General features: G+C 38.9%; 1 protein-coding gene across 1 annotated transcript in view; it reads right to left on the reverse strand.

Moving 5' to 3' along the window:
- Positions 1-22,378, reverse strand: part of ROBO2 (roundabout guidance receptor 2) — a 442,630-nt gene that overhangs the window by 100,800 nt on the left and 319,452 nt on the right. The window contains exons 3-5 of the mRNA XM_086631322.1: positions 17,989-18,146; positions 16,224-16,344; positions 5,229-5,367 (exon numbers count right to left, since the gene is read on the reverse strand). Coding sequence (XP_086487448.1) covers positions 5,229-5,367; positions 16,224-16,344; positions 17,989-18,146 — 418 coding nt within the window. The remainder of the gene's footprint in view (positions 1-5,228; positions 5,368-16,223; positions 16,345-17,988; positions 18,147-22,378) is intronic.

Below are 22,378 nucleotides of genomic sequence, written 5' to 3' on the forward strand. Positions count from 1 at the left end.
CTCTGTTTCATTTAATAGCCTACAATCTCTTAACACTTACTAATATACCTTGTGTAAACTACACACCATTTTCCTTCTGAAGCATCACTTGGCTCTTTTGCCTACACTCCCATTGCGTGGGTGGCGTGTAAAACAAATACCTCTTCCTGCTGGTGCACTTTTCTGGTTGCCACTTTTCATCTCTAGTACAATATTCATCTAATCAGACAGTGCCTGTAAATGCAACTTATGAGAGCAGGTTGTAATTTCAATAAAGATGTATTTACTGAGCTAAACCAGCTGTTCTGGGCTGGAATGCGAAAAAAGGCCTATGTGATTGCTACTCAGTCATTTTTAAGGCAACTGAAAAATACATTTGCTGAGCTAACCTCACTCTCCCAAAAAGCTGGTATTGCTAGCTTCTTCTGTGTAAAAGGTTTAAACAGTTATTATAGCGTGTCATAAATTTTAACTTGTAATTGAAAATCTCTTCACTTCCTAAAAGAAAAAAAATATCTGTATTACTTGCTATGTAATTACAGACTATGCAGCTGCTCTCTTCGGCTTCGCTGGAAAATTTGAAGACATGAAACACTGTACAAACCTTATTCAAATTTTATTAAATTGCTAGTCATAGATATGCCACTCTCATACTGGAGGCTCTCAAATATATATCGCTTTTCTTCCTGTTACCAGGACTAAAAAGCAGATGAATCAAAAGTTGATCCAGGCCATACTGAGTTCTTCACCACACAGGAGACCATCAGCTCCTCAGCAGGAAAGTATAATCTCTATTTCTGCCAAGCAGACATCAAAGGGAAAGCTGCCTGAACATGTGGCTGGAAAAAGACTTCGATGTATAAAGACAATTTTTATTTTATTTTCAATAGGTCCTGGCCATTATGCATGGCCACAATTGTCTGCGTCACTTTAGTACAATTTTTGTGCCATTTCCTTGTGTCACTTACAATGAAAAGAAACACTATTCACAAAATAGTGAACCTAATATTTCAGCCAAAGGCACAGGACTGGTGACCCCACAATATCCTGTTCACCTCCAGTAGTTTGACATGAGTCATACTTGATTAACTATTCCCTAGCCTTTGTGTACTGTGGAAGCTATGGTGTGACGTTGAATTTTAAGAGCAATTAGAATAAAATATACACCATGCGCCTCTAGCCTTGATTCACAATGCATTTCAGTCTTGGGTCACTGATTCGAAATGGACAGCTTCTGGAAAAAGCATTTTTAATAGCAAGTTATTAATTTGCTGGGATTGGTGGAGGCTCTAAAAAGAATTTTCAAGTCTGAAGAATTTAATGAATTCATTATCACAACCATGTAAAAGAACTACGAAAACAGTTAGCATACATAAGTCACAACACTGTTTCCACCACGTTCTTCCCATCGCTTTCTTAATTCCTGCCCAGCCATACACAGAAGAGCCCCATGATGTATACCACAGACTTTGAAGTCTCGAGTCAGATCTACAGGATGTTGGACAAGCAACTTTTTTTGACTGCTAGTGAAACCCATTTTTCCTAGGCATTTTGAAAACTTCCATTATAAGAACCACTGTAAGGTTTTCAATTCAAAATATAGACTATCGTAGTTGCTGTAGATCATCAATTCAAAATAGCTAAAATTTGGAATGAAGCCTTGCACCCGCAGAATAAACTTATGTCCATCCGTTCTCAGTTTTAAAGCATGATTATTCATAAATTTCTGGGTAATTACATAGACAATTCAACAAAGTGGCCACATTAAATTTTTTTAAATAGTCATATTTTCAAACATAATAATTTCTTTAGAAGCTGTTTTTTTTCCTCATTCAATCCCATTGCAATTGAAGATGCTTATAGTTCACCAGGGACCTTTACAATTAAAACTGTAATAGCCTGAAATTATTTTCCAATTATTACTCAGCACACCAATTGGTGCAGCAATACTGTTTATATTTATCACCAGAAATTACTGTGATTACTTTTCTCTTTGCTTTCACATGTCTTACTAAAAAATCTAAAAGGAAGTAAGATGGAAAAACAGAGAAGGATTTCTGAAAGACTATGAGTCCAGTATCACTGATTCTGGCATTCACCAGGAGCAAATTACAGAAACGAAACGCATACAAAAATTCAGTTTATCCCACTTTGCTGTCACTGAACTAGACACTTTTGAAAGCCGAATAACAATAGACACATTTAAAAATTTGCAGTAATTGTTGAAACAGGTACCTACTATAATTGTCTTGTAATCTAGAGATGAAGCCAAAAGGGAATTATTGAAAAAACAAAACCAGACAGATGCGCAAAGAATGTCGTTAGCTGTAGAAACAGGAAATTGGTATTGAAAGCAATAAGACAAATAGCTGCACAGATCTGCTCAGAAGAAGGATTTGTGCATGTAGGAAGAATAACAAAGGGAATTCCTTTTGGTTTCACATTTCACTGTAGATGTTAAAATGCTTAAAATACAGGAGCTCAGAAGCTGAAAGCTAATTTTGGTTTTATCTCAAAAAAGAAAAAAAAATCTCTGACTTCATCAAGGAGGAAAAAGTTAGAAAGTTCTCATCTTAATTTATAAAATTGCTGCATTATCATTTTCTCATTCATCTATTCATTCAGACTATACCTGGGCAAACTACTTTGCTTTTATTAAAAAATCCAGAAAAAAAAAAAGCTTTTCTTTTAGATGTTCCAAGTTTATCTTCTTTGATTAAACATCATGCAGCATAGTTTGGAAATTTCCACTTTTTGGACAGTGAAGACTCTGCTCACATACCTTGCTACACAAATGATACATTTTAGAAAAGAAAACATACAATCCTGATCATCAGAGGTATTTGCTTTTGAAATGTAGATGTAGGACTCTACTAGATGACCACAATCCATGTGGCTCAGGCGGTGGTAACCCACCACACGGGCAGGGGCAGTGGTAGTCCTCTGTCACCCAAGGTGGTCTCCAGCATGAGACTCTGCAACCTGGCCCCTTTTTTACCCATCTCTCTGGGTATTTTTACCCATCTCTCTAGGTGTTCTGGGAAGCAGACATAAATGAAGACATAACCTCCACTTTCTGTTTTCAGATGCCAAAACACAGTTAATTAAGTGTTAAACAGCAGTGTAAAAACACTGCAAAACATTGTGAGCAGTTGCTGAGCTTGAAGTTGATTATGCTCAGAATGTATATGATGAACATTCTCTTCTTTTAGTTAAAAGTCTAGTGAAGATTCTTCCCATGTTTCCTGTTAACATTTCTTCTTCCTTAGAAATACATCACGAATGAACAGAAAAAATAACCTTGAAGCACACAGCACTGTGTTTTTCACAGTAAGATATAAAAGAAAAGAAGGAACATAGTAATTAAAAAAACCCTAATAAAAGTGCAACCTAGTCAAAGACACTGTTGGTTCATCTATTACTTCTGCTTACGAGACTTAGAAGCAGATTTGGTTTAAAACAACAGAAGTAGCGCAGCAGTAAGAGTAAATCACAGAAGCACAATGTATTTACTACGGACTACTCTACAATGCATAGATAAATAGCAAGCAAAGAGAAAAATTAATCCTGCCATCCAAAAACCTGTTCTTCAAAATAATATTTTGTGTAATACATGCATACACATCTATCAAAATAATCAGCAAAAAGCTATATCATATTTTAATTTGTTTTAAATTGCAAAGAAATTAATTTTAAAGTGTATTTCTCTCTTTATAGATATGTATCTGTACTTACACAGAAATGTTTTTTCTAGATTATGTATCTATCATTACATTAACATGTTTAACTGAAGAATTGTACGGCATCTTATAGAGTTGAGGATGTGGAAACTAACACAGGTATTCTCCAAATTGAGTTTTGGGATTTTGTCCAAGATTTAGAAATTGAGAAAAAACAGAGAGATATTAACCCAAGATGCAAACAATGCTAAGTGATGTATGACTGAGGAATTTTGCCATCGGTTTTCATGAAAGTGTATGCGACACCAAATGCCGTATTTAGCAAGTGGATGAAGACTGCCAGATAACACTTACCACATTTCTCACCTTGTTGGGTTGAAGACGTAAAACATGCTGCGGCAAAGAAAGCAGACAGCAATGTCTAGCTTGTTTTAGTTAGGCCCAGTCTAGCAGCGTGCTCTCTTAATACACACTGACACAAACTAGCCACAAACACCAGTGCAGCTGCTCTTTTTTTAAGACCATGACTGGAGGAATGGAAATAACACTGGCAGCCAGCCTACGGAAGTCCAGCGCTTAAAGCACTTGTTTGAAAAGCAAATGATATAGATTTTTTATTTTCCTTTCTTCAAAGTCCATCGGCAACATCCCAGGAATAACGAACACGGATAGAAAAGAGCAGTTAACTGTGGTGGGGAGAAAAAAAGGCACTATTCATGTCTCCCGTTGAAATTAAAAGTGCTGTGCAAAAATGGATTAGGACTCACAAGGCCAGAAGTATTGCTTGGGTTATCCAGGTTCTCATTCCTGTTCCCAGACCTATTTCTGTGATAAGATTTTTTTAATCTAATAATGATTCAGCATCAAAACTAGAAAGTGTTCCTGAAAGCAAGGCCCAAACTCTGTTCTGTTAGCTGAAAGCAGCCAAGCTATTTTAATGTCCTTTCATAGGACAGACTCTCATCCCCTGCTCATTCTGGAATTTCTTCTGTGTTTGTTCCAGACTAAATGAATCTTTTTTGAATACAAGGGGCCTGTTCCAGATTTCAACTTTGTTTTTAACTTCTGCTACTTTGGTGCTTTGTTTTCCTCAAGAGGAAGTTTTCTCTCCGAGACTTAACAGACACAAGCCAAGGAGCCAGCAAATCCCACCACAGCGCTCCGCTTCTAATTCATCCTGCTAGCACAACAGAGCAGCTCTGCAACTCTCCAGCCAAATTCTCTCCTTTTTGGTATCAGCATGTTATTAAGAAGGATACTATCACTAGTACATTCTCAAAACATTTTTACTTTCTCCAGTAAATTCAGTGAATGCCCCCATGTGCTCACAACACCTATGTATCACTTTTCTTCCTTCCACAGGAATCCATTACCTGGAAAATTCAACCCACACTGGGTTTCCCGGCTCAGCTGGCTCTGGAACAGGTTTTGTAGTGACAAAGACCAGACATATGGGAAATAAATATCGGCCATAATGTCAAATAACAAACTCTAAGTAGTAGGGAGTGATTCCAGCATTACTCAACAACCGAAATGTGAAAGTGTGGGGAACATGAATGTTGCTCTCACCTTCCTCTCGGTAAGTCTGCATCATCTTTCTTCCACCGGACTGTGGGCGTGGGATCCCCCTGCACCTGGCACCGGAAATCCACAGCCTCCTCCTCCAGCACCACTTGGTTAATCGGTCGCCTGAGAAACGTGGGCCGTTCTTGAAAGAGACATTAAAATTCCTTGGTGAGTCAGAGGGTTGAAATGAACACTTTTGACTTTTCAGCATCTTTTTGTTTACCGATTCACAGAATGAAGAAAGGAGGCTGAGCTCCACAAATTCAGACAAGTGGAACTGATGATGTGCACTAAGAGCCCGGAAGGAGACTGCCAGGCTGGAGAGGCAGGGGTTGTCGCGCTGGCCCCCATGCACGAGCTGAGTGCCACCAGAAGGCAGCCTGCAGTAGCACCGACCATCCACCGCCGCGCCACCGGGCAGGTCTCCAAGGCCATGCTCTTCCGTGTGCGCATTCCGACTCTGCGCTGCTGCATACACAGAGCGTGACCTGGAAGCTCCTGTCTGCCCTAGCAATAAATGAGCTGCCAATGGAGATAGCCTGCCGTTGGCAATAATCAATATCTTGATGCTTCGGAGGAAAACATAAGCTCCGTGTTACACATCTCAGCCAACTGTGGACTCTCGTACAGAGGTCAGAGCTTCCCTGATCCCCATCGCTAACTTCACCATGGAAAACTAAATTAAGGTCTGAATAATAAGTTCTGTTTACCGTTGTTATGTTAGCCTGCACGGCTACAAACATTATTAATCATTATAATGTTGTACAGGCCTGCCTGAAATCCAGATGCAGAGCCACAATCTGATCTCCGTTATACTGGTACAAACTCAAAGTACCGGTAATTTCATTTGAAAGGATGTCACTGGGGTTAGTTTCCAAGTTGCCTTTGGATTGCACGAATTTTGTTCTGTCCTCTTCTAGCCATACCACACTTTTATTGTCATAAATTATTTACGTTAGAGTCAAACCATTGTAAGTCTGGGTTTATATGAAGCAGTATTTCCATTCAAGACAGGGGTTTATTATAAAGACATTTAAAACTGGTTACACACTACGTTTCACGTTTCATTCTCAGCAAGTTGAAGGGTATGATGTCACTTTAAAAATTATTCAAAATTCACACAGATGTAAGCATTACCAGATTCTGATTCAGGCAGTTTGTCTTGTAACTACAGAGCTGAGTTTATGGGTTGGCTAGCCATGTTTATTATAGCCAAATAATAATCATAAAAAAGGTAAAAGAACATTAATAAGGTTGCAAAACCAAGCATGCAGCACCTCAGTGCCAGAAATAAGGCTGTCTGTGTGCCATTTAATTGCTCCCTTTCTGTTTATGCCTTATGTTACTGGTTGCAATTATATGATCACATACCATTTTTTTCCCAAACATCTCCAGATCATTTGTATTCATTTAATGAGCAGGTGTTTAATATTTTGCTTTAGTTATACCGTTTAGTGAGTGACCTCCTGTCATACTACTCAAGCAACATTCAAAGGCAGAATTATTAATTTCCTCATGACCTCCATTACACCTATCTTAATGCTTCATAAACAAGCCACTTATTTTCACAGCTCCTCTCCGAGGTGCGATGGAGATCTAAGAAAGCAAGGTAAAAAAATATCTGCTAAATTTTGATGCTCAACCTGAGACACAAAACTGTCTGGGTTTGGGTTTGATTTTTTTTTTTTTTGACAATTTAGCATTAATTTTATGCGTTCAAAGTTCAGCTTCCACTGAATTCAATTGCAGCCGATAAAACGTTCACTAGTTTTACAAATCAGAATATTAAGTCAGAAAATAAAGAACACAAAACCACCTGTTAATAATTATGTAAATGAGTAACAGCATCACATAGGAATTCCATGCTACAAGCAGGGGGATGTATTGGCAGGGAAAAACACATTTTGTCAGCAGAAGAATAGACATGTTCAAGAATCTATAGCATTTTTCCAGATGACAGAGATAAAACCCATGTCAACAGGCAGAGATTCTTCTCATAATTTCCACCAAATCACTGCTTTTGTCCTCTTCCTAGTCCTGCCCGGGACCTGCAAGTTCCAGCAGTGTTTGGGAAAGTAAATTCAGTTCTAGTCTCTCTCTGCATCTTGAAATCTCAGTCTTTATTCCCTGTTTCAAGTCCGTATACAAGCCATATATAACATTCACTACAGCTCCTTATCCTGAGTGTGCTTCATCAGATTTTTCCTTCCCTGTGCATGTAGTCTCCTGACCCTTCCCAATCTCCAGTTAGGTGTGCTCCTACCCTCAACTATGTGCTGTGACAGTGCGTCAAGTCCCTCTCCGTTCCAGCCACTGGCTATGCCAGCTCTTTCCAGCTGCTGACTGCTTCCTTAGCCGATTTGTCTCCTCCTTACTCAGAATATTGCTTTTCACAGCTTGAACCCATCAAGTTCACAAGTCCAGTCTCCCTTCCAACTATCCATGCCTCTCACTTCTTCATACCTCGCAGCAAACTGACTCTTCTCCACTGTATGTTTGAACTACACTTGAACTTGACCTTCTCTTCTCTGTGCCACCCAGATACTGCCCATCCACAATACTAACTAACACAAGAAAAATGAGTTGAAGTAACCAAGACTCATCTCAGGAGAGCAACAGCAGCAAGAGTGCAGGGCAGTTGCAGGAAAATGTTCTTCAGACCTGCATTCTACCTGGTGTCTCTTGTGAATGAATTGATGATTTATTTTTTTTGAGAGAGGTGCATAATTGGCTAAATTTAGTGAAAACTCTTCGGACAAGCAAAAAATTACATCTCTGGCATAGTGTATCTATTTCCCATCAAATTTTAGGTCCCTGTTATTCAATATGAGGGATCTGCATTTCTCAGGATAAAAAGCTTCCTCCATTTCTCTCCTCCCAGTCCTTACCCATTTCCCTCCAATTACTCCTTTCACCTCCAAACTGCAGGAACTTCAACACTCTTAGAGAAGAAATAATTATTTTGGCAATTTAAAGAAAAATGAGAATCAATTTTCAAATTAGGCATGGAAAATTTTAGATAAAGCCTTTCAGTTTGACAAACTTATTAAAACAGGACAAAGTATCAAAAGCATTAGTTGTTAACCATGCTAAACAATGCACTTGGCCTGTCTGTAATTACAGGGGTCTAGAAGGGAATATCTTAATGAAACTTCCTGTGAGTTTGCAACAGTATCTTATTCACAACTTCTCTCCTAAGAAGAGCTCATTCCAACCCCTGCTCTGGGCTCATACACAATATACTCTACGTTTTGGTATTTGTTTTTCAAGACATGATCCTAAACCAAGAAGTTTAGGTCCAGATCAGCATCCTCACAGGTGATTGAGACACCCTGGTTCATCCACATTGAATTTAAATAATTTTGCATGTGCCTGTATGTTGGTTTGGTCTGCATACAAAAATTATTTTAGACCATTTTTATAAAAACTGCCCTTAAACAGCTAAGAAACTAACACGCATATTTATGAAATTGTTACTTATGGCTGTAAATGCTTTTATACAGGAGATGAGAAAATTTTTAGGAACACCCAGCTGACAAGACAGTAAATGGCCCAAAGGTCATTAGGAAAATCACTTGATTCTACATCAAGGCAATTTAGGAGTATAACATACATGTTTGTTTCAGATCAGCTTCTCAAACTATGTATTTTCCAAAACAGTTAAGAATTTGCTAGAAAATAAATACCTATGTAAGTACAGATCCCAGTTAGCAAGGACATGCAAATAACAATAACTGTTATTTCCATTTTTTCATCATCTCTGCATTTTGCACAGTGCGAATCAGGAAAGAACAAGTTATTTCTCATATTGTTTCGTGTATTTGTATCGCTCAGACAACCCCTTGAATATGTCCAGTAGCTAATTATACAGCTATAAAGTGATCAGAGCAAATGCCATTGCCAATACAATTAACATTCTTTATGTGAGAGTAACTGGATTTGAGTCACCTGCATAACTTGCTTATGATGTTAATCTCTCAGGAGACAGAGCGCTGCTTGCCCAAGCATGCTAAATAAAGAAGATTTCTCCACACAGCCAGGTCAAATTTAGTTTCAGAGCTAAACTTAAGAAAAAAATGTTTTTATTTTTTTATTTTGAAATGGTTTGCCCATAAATAAAGCCTTGTGGTATAATTAAACATTGTTACTCTGTCAACAGCATTCAGAACACAATATATTTGAGAAACAACAAGAAAGGGTAATAAATTGAAATCATAGACATATATAAAAATTTTAATATAGCTATTTTATAAGCTTTCACTGAGTAAATAAAGTACCTACTCTCTGATGAATATTAAAAATCTTTGAAGAGAACCATAAAATAGGTCATGGTTATATGTCATGTCAACCAGTCGTGCTATTACTAGGGTGACCTTTATAACTTCAGAATAAACTTTGCTTGCAGTTATAAAAAGGGATTGCTAACGCAATCTGGACACACACCTACAATCTGTTGCAGTGCTTGAGATATGCACTGCAAGAAAACCTACACAACTGATCCTAACCAGAAACACAGGAAAATCCTCTCCTTGCTTTGGGTGCTGACACAAGTTAACCCCACAAGTCAATTTTTCCTCTATTTAACAATTGGTCTGAGCATCACAGTCTATTAGAGAGACTCAGATGACCGTCAGATGTGTTATTGCCCTTTCTTTTTTCCTCAAAAAGTTAGACACCCATATATGGGACCTCAATCTAATTAAAATGATCCTAACTACCTTAATATATTTTCTCTGCTGAGGCAACTGCTAGAGTGAAGGATTTGATGGTCCCCGTAACATAGAGGCTCAATCTGATTTAGAACTGTTTTCTCTGTCTTTGCTGGAGAGAAGGCATATTTTTTTTAAACGTTTTTGTGTTCTAGAAAGAAGTATCAAAACACAAATTAAAAGGCTTTGGGGAGGGATTTAATAGCAAACAGTTAAAAATAAAAGCTTTTTTCACTTTAGCATTCTGATGTAAAGGAAAAAAAAAGATACATTAGATGGTTGGAAGTAAGTTTCACTTCAGAATGCTGTTAATAGCGTAGATATTTCATTAACTGCAACATGATCCAGACAAAGTAAAGCTCTCTGCCAAAAATGAAGATGTGGAAGAAGAAAGGATATTAGGATCACACCGGATTTAACTATGTTGGTCCAATAAATGAAACAATTGCAAAAGCAGATGGTTTTATATTTAGAGACATTCTTCTCCTGTCTCTTTTTAGGCACTTTTCCATTTTTCATTTGAGAAATAAACACTTCATGTAAACATTGCAGACTTCTACACCCTAAGCAGTACCTAAGATGCGAGTAGCTTGCACAGTAAAGGCATGGAGCACTGTTAAGAGGCACATGCATATAAAGTAGAATGATTTTTATCAGTTCTTAGTGTTTTTCTCCTTTTATATACATCTAGAATCATATTAATTTCAGTTTTTACTGAGCATTAGGTACTGACTTTGGAGACCAAATTAGACTGTTTTTCACAGCAGTATTGTTATCCTAACTGTCTTTTTGCAAACTGCCACAAGTACACTGCAAGTGGGAAATACCAGGATTGGAAGAAAAACAGGAGCTTTGCTCTGAAGGATAAAATACACCCTGCCAATTTCTCTGTCTTGAACTGTGAACATATACCTGATTTTGGTAGATTTTTCTTGTGCTGGGAAAGCTTCTGGAACTTCCAGGACACGATGGGACAAGACTCTCTGCTAAAGCCTTCCACATAGTCAGAGCTCAGGAAATTAAAGTGGGACATAATGTCTTTATTAAGGGATTTGGGGATTTTTTCCTCTAACATCATGTCATCATAGCATAGTCTTTCTGGAACTTTGGTATCTCTTTCAGCCTGACAATGCCTAGAGAACATCAAACAAATAGTTCTTCAAGCATCAGACAAAAATACCTTTTAATCCCACAGGACCTTATTAGCTGAAAAAAGGTTCAGGTACCAAAGTTAAAATCAAAGATTAATCCAAAACAATCTTTAATATGTCTGAATTGACATGTCTTTTAAGACATTTTTGTACTCTTCTTAGTTATGCTTTATATTCTTTTGACGGTCTTCTAAACATATCTTTTTCTACTGCTTGATGCCAGCCTCTTGAAGTTGATATATTAAGGCTTTCATTGATTTCACTGAGCTTCAGAATCAATATACAAGATATATCTTTGTATGTGCTCTTCAAACATACCATTTTAAATCCAAAGGAACAAAAAGGAGTCTGAAATAGTTAAAATGACTTGAAAACTTGTCTGAGAATAGTGCAGTATTATGGCAAAATGATAAAAGGTTAACTTAAACAGTAATTATTACTTTATTTAATTTCTGGCTCCATATTATGTGTTTACAAACTAAGCTTGCTTACAAATTGGAATGAAACTGTTTCTGTTTTCCATCTTGCTTTAATTCTGTTCAGCCAAAGGCTATGAGCCCAAACACAAGCAAAGCAGCCTAATTTGTATCACTTACACTTCTGAATTTGGCCTTTAGAATAGTGGGTCCATATTAATAAAGTACCGTGCTGCCTCTTTTTGTGAACATTAGGATTGATGGATTAGTTATTAACTTCCCTTAAAGGCCAACTTGGACTCTGTGACAGACCCTGTCTTCTTGCTTTACTCCAAGATTACATCTTGGAGCCTCATAAAGGCAAAAACTAGCAGAATAATTTTGGGAAGCATTGCTTATATAATCAGTTTGCTTTATGATATTTGACTGTGAAAGTTTGGCAATTTTCTGCTAGTGGAAGAAACATGACTTGGGAACAAAAGAAATGCAATCTGCACTGACACTAAGAATATGCTGTTAGCAGTGCCTAAACGTTGAAAACTAAGTTTCCTATGCAGATAGGATTGAAAAAAAGGAAAGAAAAAAAAAAACTTGTTTTGTGTAAATTCTACATGTATTAACCACAATTATCTCTCAGCAAAGGTTATTGAATGGGTACCCAGCCAAGCGGATACATTTTGCACATGGAAAACATTCACTTTCTCCCCCTACTTCTTTCCAAAGTTCTTATTTTCCATTTTATTTTATTTTATTTTATTTTATTTTATTTTATTTTATTTGTTAGCTCAGGAAAGGTGTAATCTTTTAGTCTAGGCTTCCTTTCTGTTCCCCTCAGGCCACCAGTTACCACCACACTGACTCAGTTTTTTCCAGAGGCAATGCCTTAAGCTAAATTTACTGTACAGAGAGCCATAGATCTGTCACGAGTCACATGCAGAAATTAACTTCAGGTATTACAGAAAAACTTGCAAAGCCAAAAGTAACAAGTGGCTTATTCCGGGAAAGGTTTGAGAACTAGTATGAAACAGCTCCTTTTCCTACAGAGTAGTGCGTGTACTAAGGCCCTCTTCATACTATGGAAAGGGTTTGGCGGTTTGTTATTTGGAAAAGGAATAGAGACATTAATAATCAGCTAATTAATACACATTCCTCTCCAGAATCAGCACCAGCTGTAGGCTTGCCAGGCACCTTATTAAATTCTCTAAGTCTCTTAGCAAAGATATCTTCATTCCAATTACAAAACCCATTTTCAAATATGTTCATAACAGTTACAGTTGGTCACATGAACAATATATTAGCATTATGATATTCTTAGCATATTTTTTCTCACTGTGTGCACTATTCCCATGTTCCTCAAACCTGTAAGTCATATTAGAGGAAGGCTGTGGAGTTAACAGATGACCCATGGTTTTGCCTGTGTTCAGTAAAGTCAATCTGAACACGCACAGCCAATCTGATGTTTCCCAGAGTTGCTGGATTTATTGGATTTATTGTGCATGCTTAGACTGATTGGACTGTCCAGTAGATACAATGCTTCCTGGAAACATCATGGATAATGTTCTCCAGGGCATTGTGCACACACACCCCCACACACAAGCTCCTGCCTGGCATCCAGGAATGGAGTACAACTGTTCTGCTAGTGGAAGGCAAAGCCAAACCACCTCCTATTGTACAGAATGGACCAGGACAAACCTAGACACTTCTATACAGTGAGCCCAACACACCACTATTAAGCTTCAGGGCCAAGTGGGAGCCAGGAAATGGGCACAGGATAGTCGAATCGTCTTGTCAAACAGCAGATTATAAACTCAGCGTCTGCTTCCTGCGTGCTATTCTTGTACAGTAAAAAGGAAGATAAGAAGGGAATACCTAGAAAGAAGGAGGATTTTAGATAGGAAGATATCCAGATAGGAAAGGAAATTTAAATATCATTTTCTTTAGGTAGTCTAATGCAGTTATGAATGATTAAAATATCTATTTTCATTGCTGATTTTGTTCAGTATTCATAAAATAGGCTTAGATTGTATTTTATGAGTTGATTGCTACGATTAAATCCTGTAAAAAAAATCAGAATACTGTAATTTGCTATGTAATATTTTAGATATCAAGACAAACCTAATACTTTTCATAGCTCTGCAGGATATGAAATTACATGCATATTTCAGTTTTTATTCCTACAGTTCAATGCTTTTTAACAAATTATTTTCTTAAGGATTTCTTAAGGCTTTGTAGTTTAGGACTGCAATCTGCTTGCTATCCACAGGGAGTATTACCAGAGATTATCAGTACTTAAACTGATGAAGAAGATATGTCATGTCTCTTTTACATCTGTATAAAGGCACAACTTCAACAGATTGGCTGCAAAAGACATAATAATTTGATAGAGCTTCTTTCTGTGTTGTTTTTTTTTGCAAGGTAGACTAGTTCTTTTTTTAAAAGTCATACGCTTCCATGAATCCACAACAAACTAAGTGGAGTGGAAGCCTTTACAGTCTTGTAATGCTGGAAAGCAGCAAATCCTCAGTCACTCGTGGATTTTGTCTAGCAGAAACTTTTCTATGTCTTTTGTGAATCCCATAATATGTTTTTTTAAGAGTGGATAGAAGAATGTTGCATTGTACATACATGGAAACATGGATAGCAATATGTGTGACTGGGTTTTCCAGTGTACCATATTAGTCCGAAGGCGAAAAAATCAGGAGCACCTGCTTCAGAAAGAACTTTAGGATTTCTGTGAAAAGTCTTACTGGAAACACAAGCAGTCTTGTTTAGAATATCAGTATTGTATCAATGATATCAAAGAGGTGTAGCAGGAGGGAACATTAACACTATTTCTCTTTCTCTTTTGTGTGTATGTATGTGTTTTCCTTAGCAGTGAGGGGGTTTTTCCTTATTGATTTTCTTTTGTTTGCTGAAGACCTCTTGACTAATTCCTACAAAACCACGGCTAATGATAAATAGAAATGTCATGACTGCAGGATGTACCATGGCAGGATTTTGTGGCTTTGCCTCTTGTCCAGCTCTAGGTTCAGTATCACTCTGTTCTTGCTCTAGATCTTACCCATAGGGCAAGTGTTCCTAACAACTTCTTGCCTTGTCCATCAAGTCTGGAAGCTCTTTCACACAGGAAACCTATCCATTTTTGATTCATTCAGCAATACTAAAAACCTAAATGATGCCTTGGCTTACAGGATTAAAAGATGTTTCATGCCCTTTAAAAAACAAATGACAAAAGTATCTCTATATATTCAAAAAGTTGATCTTGGGCTTTTCACAGAATCATAGAACGGTTTGGGTTGGAAGGGACCTTAAAGATCATCTAATTCCAAACCCCCTGCCATGGGCAGGGACACCTTCCACTACACCAGGTTGCTAATTGGTTTCTCCAATGACTTTTTACTGATCAATGGAGCTCTTCTGTGCCCTCCTACAAAGGTTTGATTTCACAACCTGACAAGAATAAGAAATTATTTAAGCAGGCGAAGTAGTGTTGATCTGCCTGAGGGTCGAGAGGCTCTACAGAGGGACCTGGACAGATTGGATCGATGGGCTGAGGCTAACTGTATGAAATTCAACAAGACCAAGTGCTGGGTCCTGCACTTGGGCCACAACAACCCCCTGCAGCGTTACAGGCTTGGGGAAGTGTGTCTGGAAACCTGAACAGCAGAGAAGGACCTGAGGGTGCTGGTCGACAGCCGATTGAACATGAGCCAGCAGTGTGTCCAAGCAGCCAAGAAAGCCAACAGAATCCTGGCATGTATCAGAAACAGTGTGGCCAGCAGGAGCAGGGAAGTGATTGTCCCCCTATACTCAGCACTGGTGAGGCCACACCTGGAGTACTGTGTCCAGTTTTGGGCCCCTCACTTCAAGAAGGACGTTGAGGTGCTGGAGCAGGTTCAGAGAAGAGCAACAAAACTAGTGAAGGGTTTAGAGAACTTGTCCTATGAGGAGCGGCTGAGGGAGCTGGGACTGTTTAGTCTGGAGAAAAGGAGGCTCAGGGGGCACCTTATCGCTCTCTACAGTTACCTGAAAGGAAGTTGTAGGGAGATGGGGGTCAGTCTCTTCTCCCACGTTATGAATGACAGGATGAGAGGGAATGGCCTCAAGTTGCGTCAGGGGAAATTTAGGTTAGATATCAGGAAAAATTTCTTTACAGAGAGGGTTGTGAAGTATTGGAACAGGCTGCCCAGGGAGGTGGTGGAGTCCCCATCCCTGAAGGTGTTTAAAAACCGTGTGGATTTGGTGTTGAGGAACATAGTTTAGGGACCCTGACAGTGCAGGGTGAATGGCTGGACTCGATGATCTTGAAGGTCTCTTCCAACCAGCCAATTCTAGGATTCTATGATTCAGGCAACGGTGGTCCAAACTGCTGTTAAGTAGGCATTGTCAACTGTATTAAAAGTGGCTTAATTACATTTGGCAATTTTGTGAGGGAGAGTATTACGTCCTGCATTACTGCCCCTGAGTGTATGTATACCACTAAGGATCTCCAATTAGATCGAAACTAGGTGCTTAGAAGGAAAACGTTGAGCCACCACAGCTCCATAATTATAAATTGCAGCGTTTGAAACCTGGTCTTCTTTAGAAACTGTGAAACGTAGCTTAAGTAGTACTATTGTGTTTTGTTAACCTTGTTTTGTCTCATATTTTGATGAGTCACCCAGGTCAATCCAGTCTATTACATTTGTAGTGAAAAGGAAACAAAAGCTTGAGTCACTTTACCAAAGACAGTCAGCTCTGCCGGATCACTGTCTCGCTCTCCCACCATGTTTGTTCCAACACACGTGTACATGCCGGCATCACTTTTTCTTGTATTGGAGATCATCAGCTTCCCACCACGTATCTGTTTCAAAACAAAGAATATCTTTTAAACTTCAAATAAATGATAACAGAAAAAAGCTACCTTCTCAGGCAGCAAGTTCCACGACTAAGAGATTTAAAAGTTTTTTTTGTAAATTTATAGCTTAAAAAATATGATCATATACACTTAAATATCTTTAAGCTGTTCTAGAACACATTTTATCCTACTGACTGATTTTACCTGCATTTCAGATTTTTCTTTGGTTTTCATTAGACGCTTTACATTTCAAAGGTTACGTTTCTTGCTGCCTCTTTGGCAATGCAGAGTACTTGTATTTCTTACATGATGATATGTAAAACACTCTTGACATCTCTCTCAAGACAAAGGCAATTTTACTTCATTTTATTTAGTTAATTTTATTTTACTGGTGTCTCATCAGTTTCCATGTTCACTGAATAAGACAGATTTTCTCTTTCCTTGATGCAAACAGACTGAATCTAGCCCAAACTGAGAATTCACCTGACTCCCATAAGACTTAACATTTTCCTGGCTACAAAGAGTGCTTACAGAGTGAAAGAGCAGGGTAGTTGAAAGAAAAAAAAGTAACAAATTTGCAACTTGTTAAGTCACAGACCTCAGAAGTTAGACAATGGAGTGCTTCGGAGTAAGCTAGGAATATAGCCAAAGAAACTTGAGAGACAGGGAACGATAACCAGTTCCCTGCCATTCTTTCTTCCTCTACTCTTGAAGAGATCCTAGTAGAAACCGTCTGGCCCACAAATGGCAACTACTTAGATTGTTTAGCTTGAAATACTTCCTTAGGCATCCAAAGCAACAAACAGGCTTCTTGATAGTACTTCCATGTTGAACAAGGTCAGCACTGAATGAGTTACATATCATTACATACAACATAAAACTTTATTGAAGGAATACTAATAGTGAAAAGCCAAGCATTTAAAAACTAGAATGAAATATGTCCCCACACTCTTAATTTATCCCACTTGCTTGCACATACCATGATATAATTTCTAATCACTTTATAAGGGAGGTATTTCTGCTGGACCCTTTTTCATTCAGTACCTGGAATGAACTGTCACAGGATTCAACCAGTGTTAGTCACACGCATTCCTACTCAGGAACAATCATTCTTTAGAGTAAACTTCAGCCTTCATTTAGAATACACATCCCAATTACTACGCTAAATACAACATTACCAATATCATCCTAAACTGTTGGGTTTTTCCCATGGAGTATTTGTGTACTTCATAGATATGACTGATTTTATCTTTAACACACCTCTGATATAAGGTCTGATATTCTCGTTTCACTGAACTGAGATCTCATTTCAGTGAACTGAGAGCTAGAAAAGATAAGGCCAAATCAGTAAAAGACATCCACTGAGTCCCCCATCTAACAGAGCACCTTACATGACCAAATCTACAGCTCTAATGGACCGTCGTTACACTGGTTACACAAGTCAAGCCTCAAGATGTTCAAGTTAGAGACCCAAACCTATAGGAATAAACAACATTCCTCCTCATTGTGAAAGCTCAGAGAGGCAAACTGCCAAGAGTAATGACAAGTCTCTACAGGAAATGCTATAAAAATGTAAAGTTCTGCTGCATTCAGCCGCGGGGCTTTGGTGCAGGCCCTGTCTCTATAGACAACCACCTGAGTTGTACTCACACTGATCCGCTCTTCCCTGTCATCAATACGGACTTTATCTTTCTTCCAGTAGATGGTAGGCTCAGGGTGTCCGCGGGGTGGCTGGCACTCCAAGATGGCAGGCTCTCCAGCTGCCACCACAACATCTGTAGGGTTTTGGCGGAAGTCATCCCGTAGCACTAATGCAATAAATGAGGGAAAGAAAGAAAAAAATTACTAGAAGTGATGACATTGTAGGGGGGAGTGTGTGTGTGGGGGGAATACGGGCAGATACATATGATATCAGACAGACAAAGAAATTTCAACCATTATTAGGTGATGATTTTGCATCTTTTATTTGCTATAAAAGATCTCATAAAAGAAGTTGGTGAGGCATGATCTTTTGTCCAATGGAGGTGATTTGACATACATGTTTTTTTTCCCTTGTTTTTTCTCCAGATAAGAACTCTGCTCTACCTTTAAATTAGAAATACTTGTAGCATCCATTACTCTTTTAAAACTTCATAGGGTCACTTCCTAAAGTAGCATTGCAGGTCTGATGTTGAGTTCTTTCCATAACAGAAAATAGCATGCTGAATATCTGGCTTGCCTGGATCTCCAACATCAGTATAAGCTAGGTAAAGAAGTGACACAACTGGTAACGAATTTCAGTTACACTTTAAGGATATTGTTATTATTACTATTATTATCGTTATCACCAAATACATGCCAAAGTTCTGAAAGGTGTCAGAGAAATCAAGCTGATGGTAGTGTGCTTCCAGCATGTTTTTTTCTTCCTTTTATTTTTTTAGTTTTAATATTTCTGCAACTTTGACCAGTGCTGTCCCACAGTATTGAAAGGAAAGGGCATTTAAATCACCAAGTTGTTTGAGAACTAAACTAGGCAACACAGGCCAGCTTCTTATGTAAATCAAGCTTCTATAAAGAAGGATTACGTCCAACTAGCTGGCTTCAGTGTGTTAAAATGATATTCACTTCATCGTTATTCTTCCATGTGTGTCCTAGTCTCTAGGTTAATTGACATTCTTATAAACATAAAACTGAAAATAGCTCTAGATGAGCTCTGAAATAGAATTTAGGGCATTTCACCTCCTTGAATTTCAGCTACGTATGGCTTTCATTACAGCTTTAAAACAGTTCTCGCCCTTAATGGAACCAGGGCCCTCTGAGAAATTAGAAAACACTGTATCCTAGTGAAGGGGCAAGTCAGGAAGAGTTCAGCAGAAATTGCTCAGTCTCATTTCATAAGCAGAGATAATTTACTGCTTTCAATGTTAATAAAATGTGCCCCATTTTAACATTTGGAACGGAATATTTTTCTGTTCTGTAATAAGCCAGAAGAAAATATGATTAATACATGCAAGAATTGGCCTCTGAATGGACTGAGGTGAGTGGGCTGTATATTTGTGGCACTCAAAACGACATGAAGTAACTTTTATTGTTCCCCATTTTGGGATACACAGGTAGATCCCAGAGGAAGGAGGGAATTAATTGGAAGTTAATTCCTTTTCTAACACAAAATGGAGTGATTATTTAGGTCTTGTTCTTGAAGCATAAAATAAAAGTGACAGGACACAGTTGGCAACAAACGCAGCTCTGGCAAGAACCCGTAGTCGTCTTAGGTGACACACCCAGTTGATAGTTTTTTTTCCAACAGATAACAAAAGACTCGACTCCAAGATATTTCTGATTAATACAAATCACTCATACACTTTTGATTCACAATAACCAAATTGACAGAAATGGAATTTATAGAGCTTCAAGATCAAAAGGAAGAAATAACTTATGCAATGCACAACACAGAAACACTACGCTGAAGATCATGGGCTGCTGGATATTTAGCATTACAACATTTTGCAAAGCCAAGAGAGCTAATACCACAGCAATTTCAGGGAAAGAACCAGGAAAAAAAAGTCTTACAAAATCACCTATTTTAGGAAGCATCTTCATATGTCTCTGTGATCACTATGATACATAGGAAGAAAAAAATACTTCTAGTCAAAGCTATGCCCTTTCATACAACTGGAAAATGGATAAACATTGACTTCTTTCACTATTATTGCACACAAAATAAATATTAATTTTTATTGGCTTGATTCTTAGTATAATTACAGAACTTCAGTGCAAATCCATTAGTGGAAAATCCCCAGAAAATCAGCAGATCTCACAACATAATGACTTTGTACTCCTGACTCCTACCTCCTGGCAGCTATACTAAGGAAAGTATTTCCTTGAACATTTCACACTGCTATATGAAGCTGACAAATACAGTTTCTTAGGGTGATACACAGCAAATTACATTAACTTTCTCTGAATCATCCCAGCAACTGTGTAAGGTTCCAATCAGCCTCAGAATATGAGGCTAAGAGGTGATTTGATTTTATCACATTCCTTTACCCAAGTCTTACTGCCAATCTGGCTTGAATGCAAGACAAAATTGATGCTACGGGGTTTACTTCATCTCGCTCTGTACCTCAGCACATATGCGAATCTTGAAGAGATATATCTCACTATTTCCATCTAAAGCATCCTGTGTTTTGGAGAAAAACAAAAAATGGTTGGCGAAAAATGAAATAGGGAAAAAATAAAGCTGGGACAGAAAGACAAAGATAAGAGAAAAACGTGTGGAATACAAATTAAAGAGAGAAAATAACTCAGAGAGGAAGAGAAAGAACACTGTAAGTTTAGGGAGAGTGAAAACAAAAAGCCAGGTAAAGGATGGAAAAGAGAAAGAATAAAAGCAGAGAGAAAAAACAGGTAAAGAGCAGAGGGTACGGGCTGCTATTTCTGTGATTCAGTGCTTTTAATGCAATATAATAGTGACGATCGAAAGCACAGCCATTAATCTGATCAGCACAGCCACCCCAGCACATCCAAACATCATCCCCAGAGAGAAGGAGCAGGGAAGAGGAGGGGTACGTGCGGAGGAGACCGGAGCACTAGCTGGTGCGCTCAGCTGTCCCCCTCCAGAGGCACAGAAAGCCACAGAAGAAAGGATCATCAACTGGAAGTTGAGTTCACACTTATTAGCACAGTAAATGGAAAAGTTGCAGCACAGCTTAGTGCATTCACCATATCTAATGGCACAATCGTCTGTGAAAACAGAAAGATGGTTGAGAGCAGCAAGAATATTCCTCAGCCGATTATCCACAATTGCTGAGTACTTTCAAATAAGTATTAGTGAGCCTGGGCAGATTACCCTCTGCACACACTGGCAAGAGGCTTTTGTTCACTTGAGAAGCCAGTCCTCCTCAGGGCCCTCTTGGTAGAGTACGAATACCAGCATTTTAAAAATTCAAGACAAGCGGCAAACCACTGCCATCAGACTCCTCTTCTTCATCCTCTGTTCTTTTTTCACTTTATTCCAGCTTTAATGCAAGATACGCAGCTCCTTTTGTACTTGCACGGGTGTTACCCTACATTTAACATGGGATGCCAAAGAGAAAGATCTCCGGTATCTCACCTCACCGGCCCACGCTAAGACCACGGTGCAGCTGATCTCCTCGGAGAGCAGGACCCCGGAGGGGTCAGCCCCACCAGCAGCAACGGCAATGCAGGGGGAGCCGCTCCCCTCTGCCAGCCCCACAGCAGTGCAAACACCCTCACATTTTGAGAAGCAAAGCCTCAGAAGGGCAAAAGCTTCTGACACAGCTACACCTTGCTCTCTGGAAAGGCACTGGGGGACCGGAGAGCTGGAAGGGACAGCTAAATCGTACACGCAGCCCACAACGGTGCTGTGGACAAAAGTTAATTAAGGTTTGATCGGTCTCTTTGTAGCGTGCACAAGTTGATGCTGCTCAAACAAGATAGATGTCTGTGAGCTGTCACGTTGGTCTTTAAGGCATGCAAAGTCCTGTACGGCCGTTTACGGGTACCTGCAGCGCAGTCACGGAAAGTGCATCTCGCAAGAGATGCGTCGAGACAAACGCTCGCAGGCCACGCACCTGCCAGAGCAAGGGAGAAAGAAGAAAAAAGAAGTCCTTGCTACCAAGGCAACTGCTCACCAACACCTGCCAGCTTAAGCCCAAATCCAGGCCTCGGTCGAACTGATGCTCATAAACTCAGAGAATTACATGGAAACCGAATTAATTTCCTCGATTGAGGCTCCAGTGATTTATTTAAAGGAAGCGGAGATAAAGCCGCGACGTTTATGGGGTAGGAGGGAAGGTGGTAGGGTCAAAATTATTCTAGGCTAGATATCCATGCCTTAATCCTGCTTTCCACTACAAGAGCTTTCAGGCCCTTAGAAAGAAAACATTTTTATAGGATTTACATTTACATGATGATTACAAATAACCATCTGTCTGCTTCCACTTTTTCAATCTGGTCCATGTCCCACGAGCCCCCAGCCTGTGGTCAGAGCAGCTAAGCTGGAAGTAAGAAGTGGATGCCCGTCAGGAGGCTTTGGGAT

The sequence above is a fragment of the Tauraco erythrolophus genome, chromosome 1 (genome assembly GCF_009769465.1).
Source record: "Tauraco erythrolophus isolate bTauEry1 chromosome 1, bTauEry1.pri, whole genome shotgun sequence".
Classification (NCBI taxonomy): Eukaryota; Metazoa; Chordata; class Aves; order Musophagiformes; family Musophagidae; genus Tauraco; species Tauraco erythrolophus.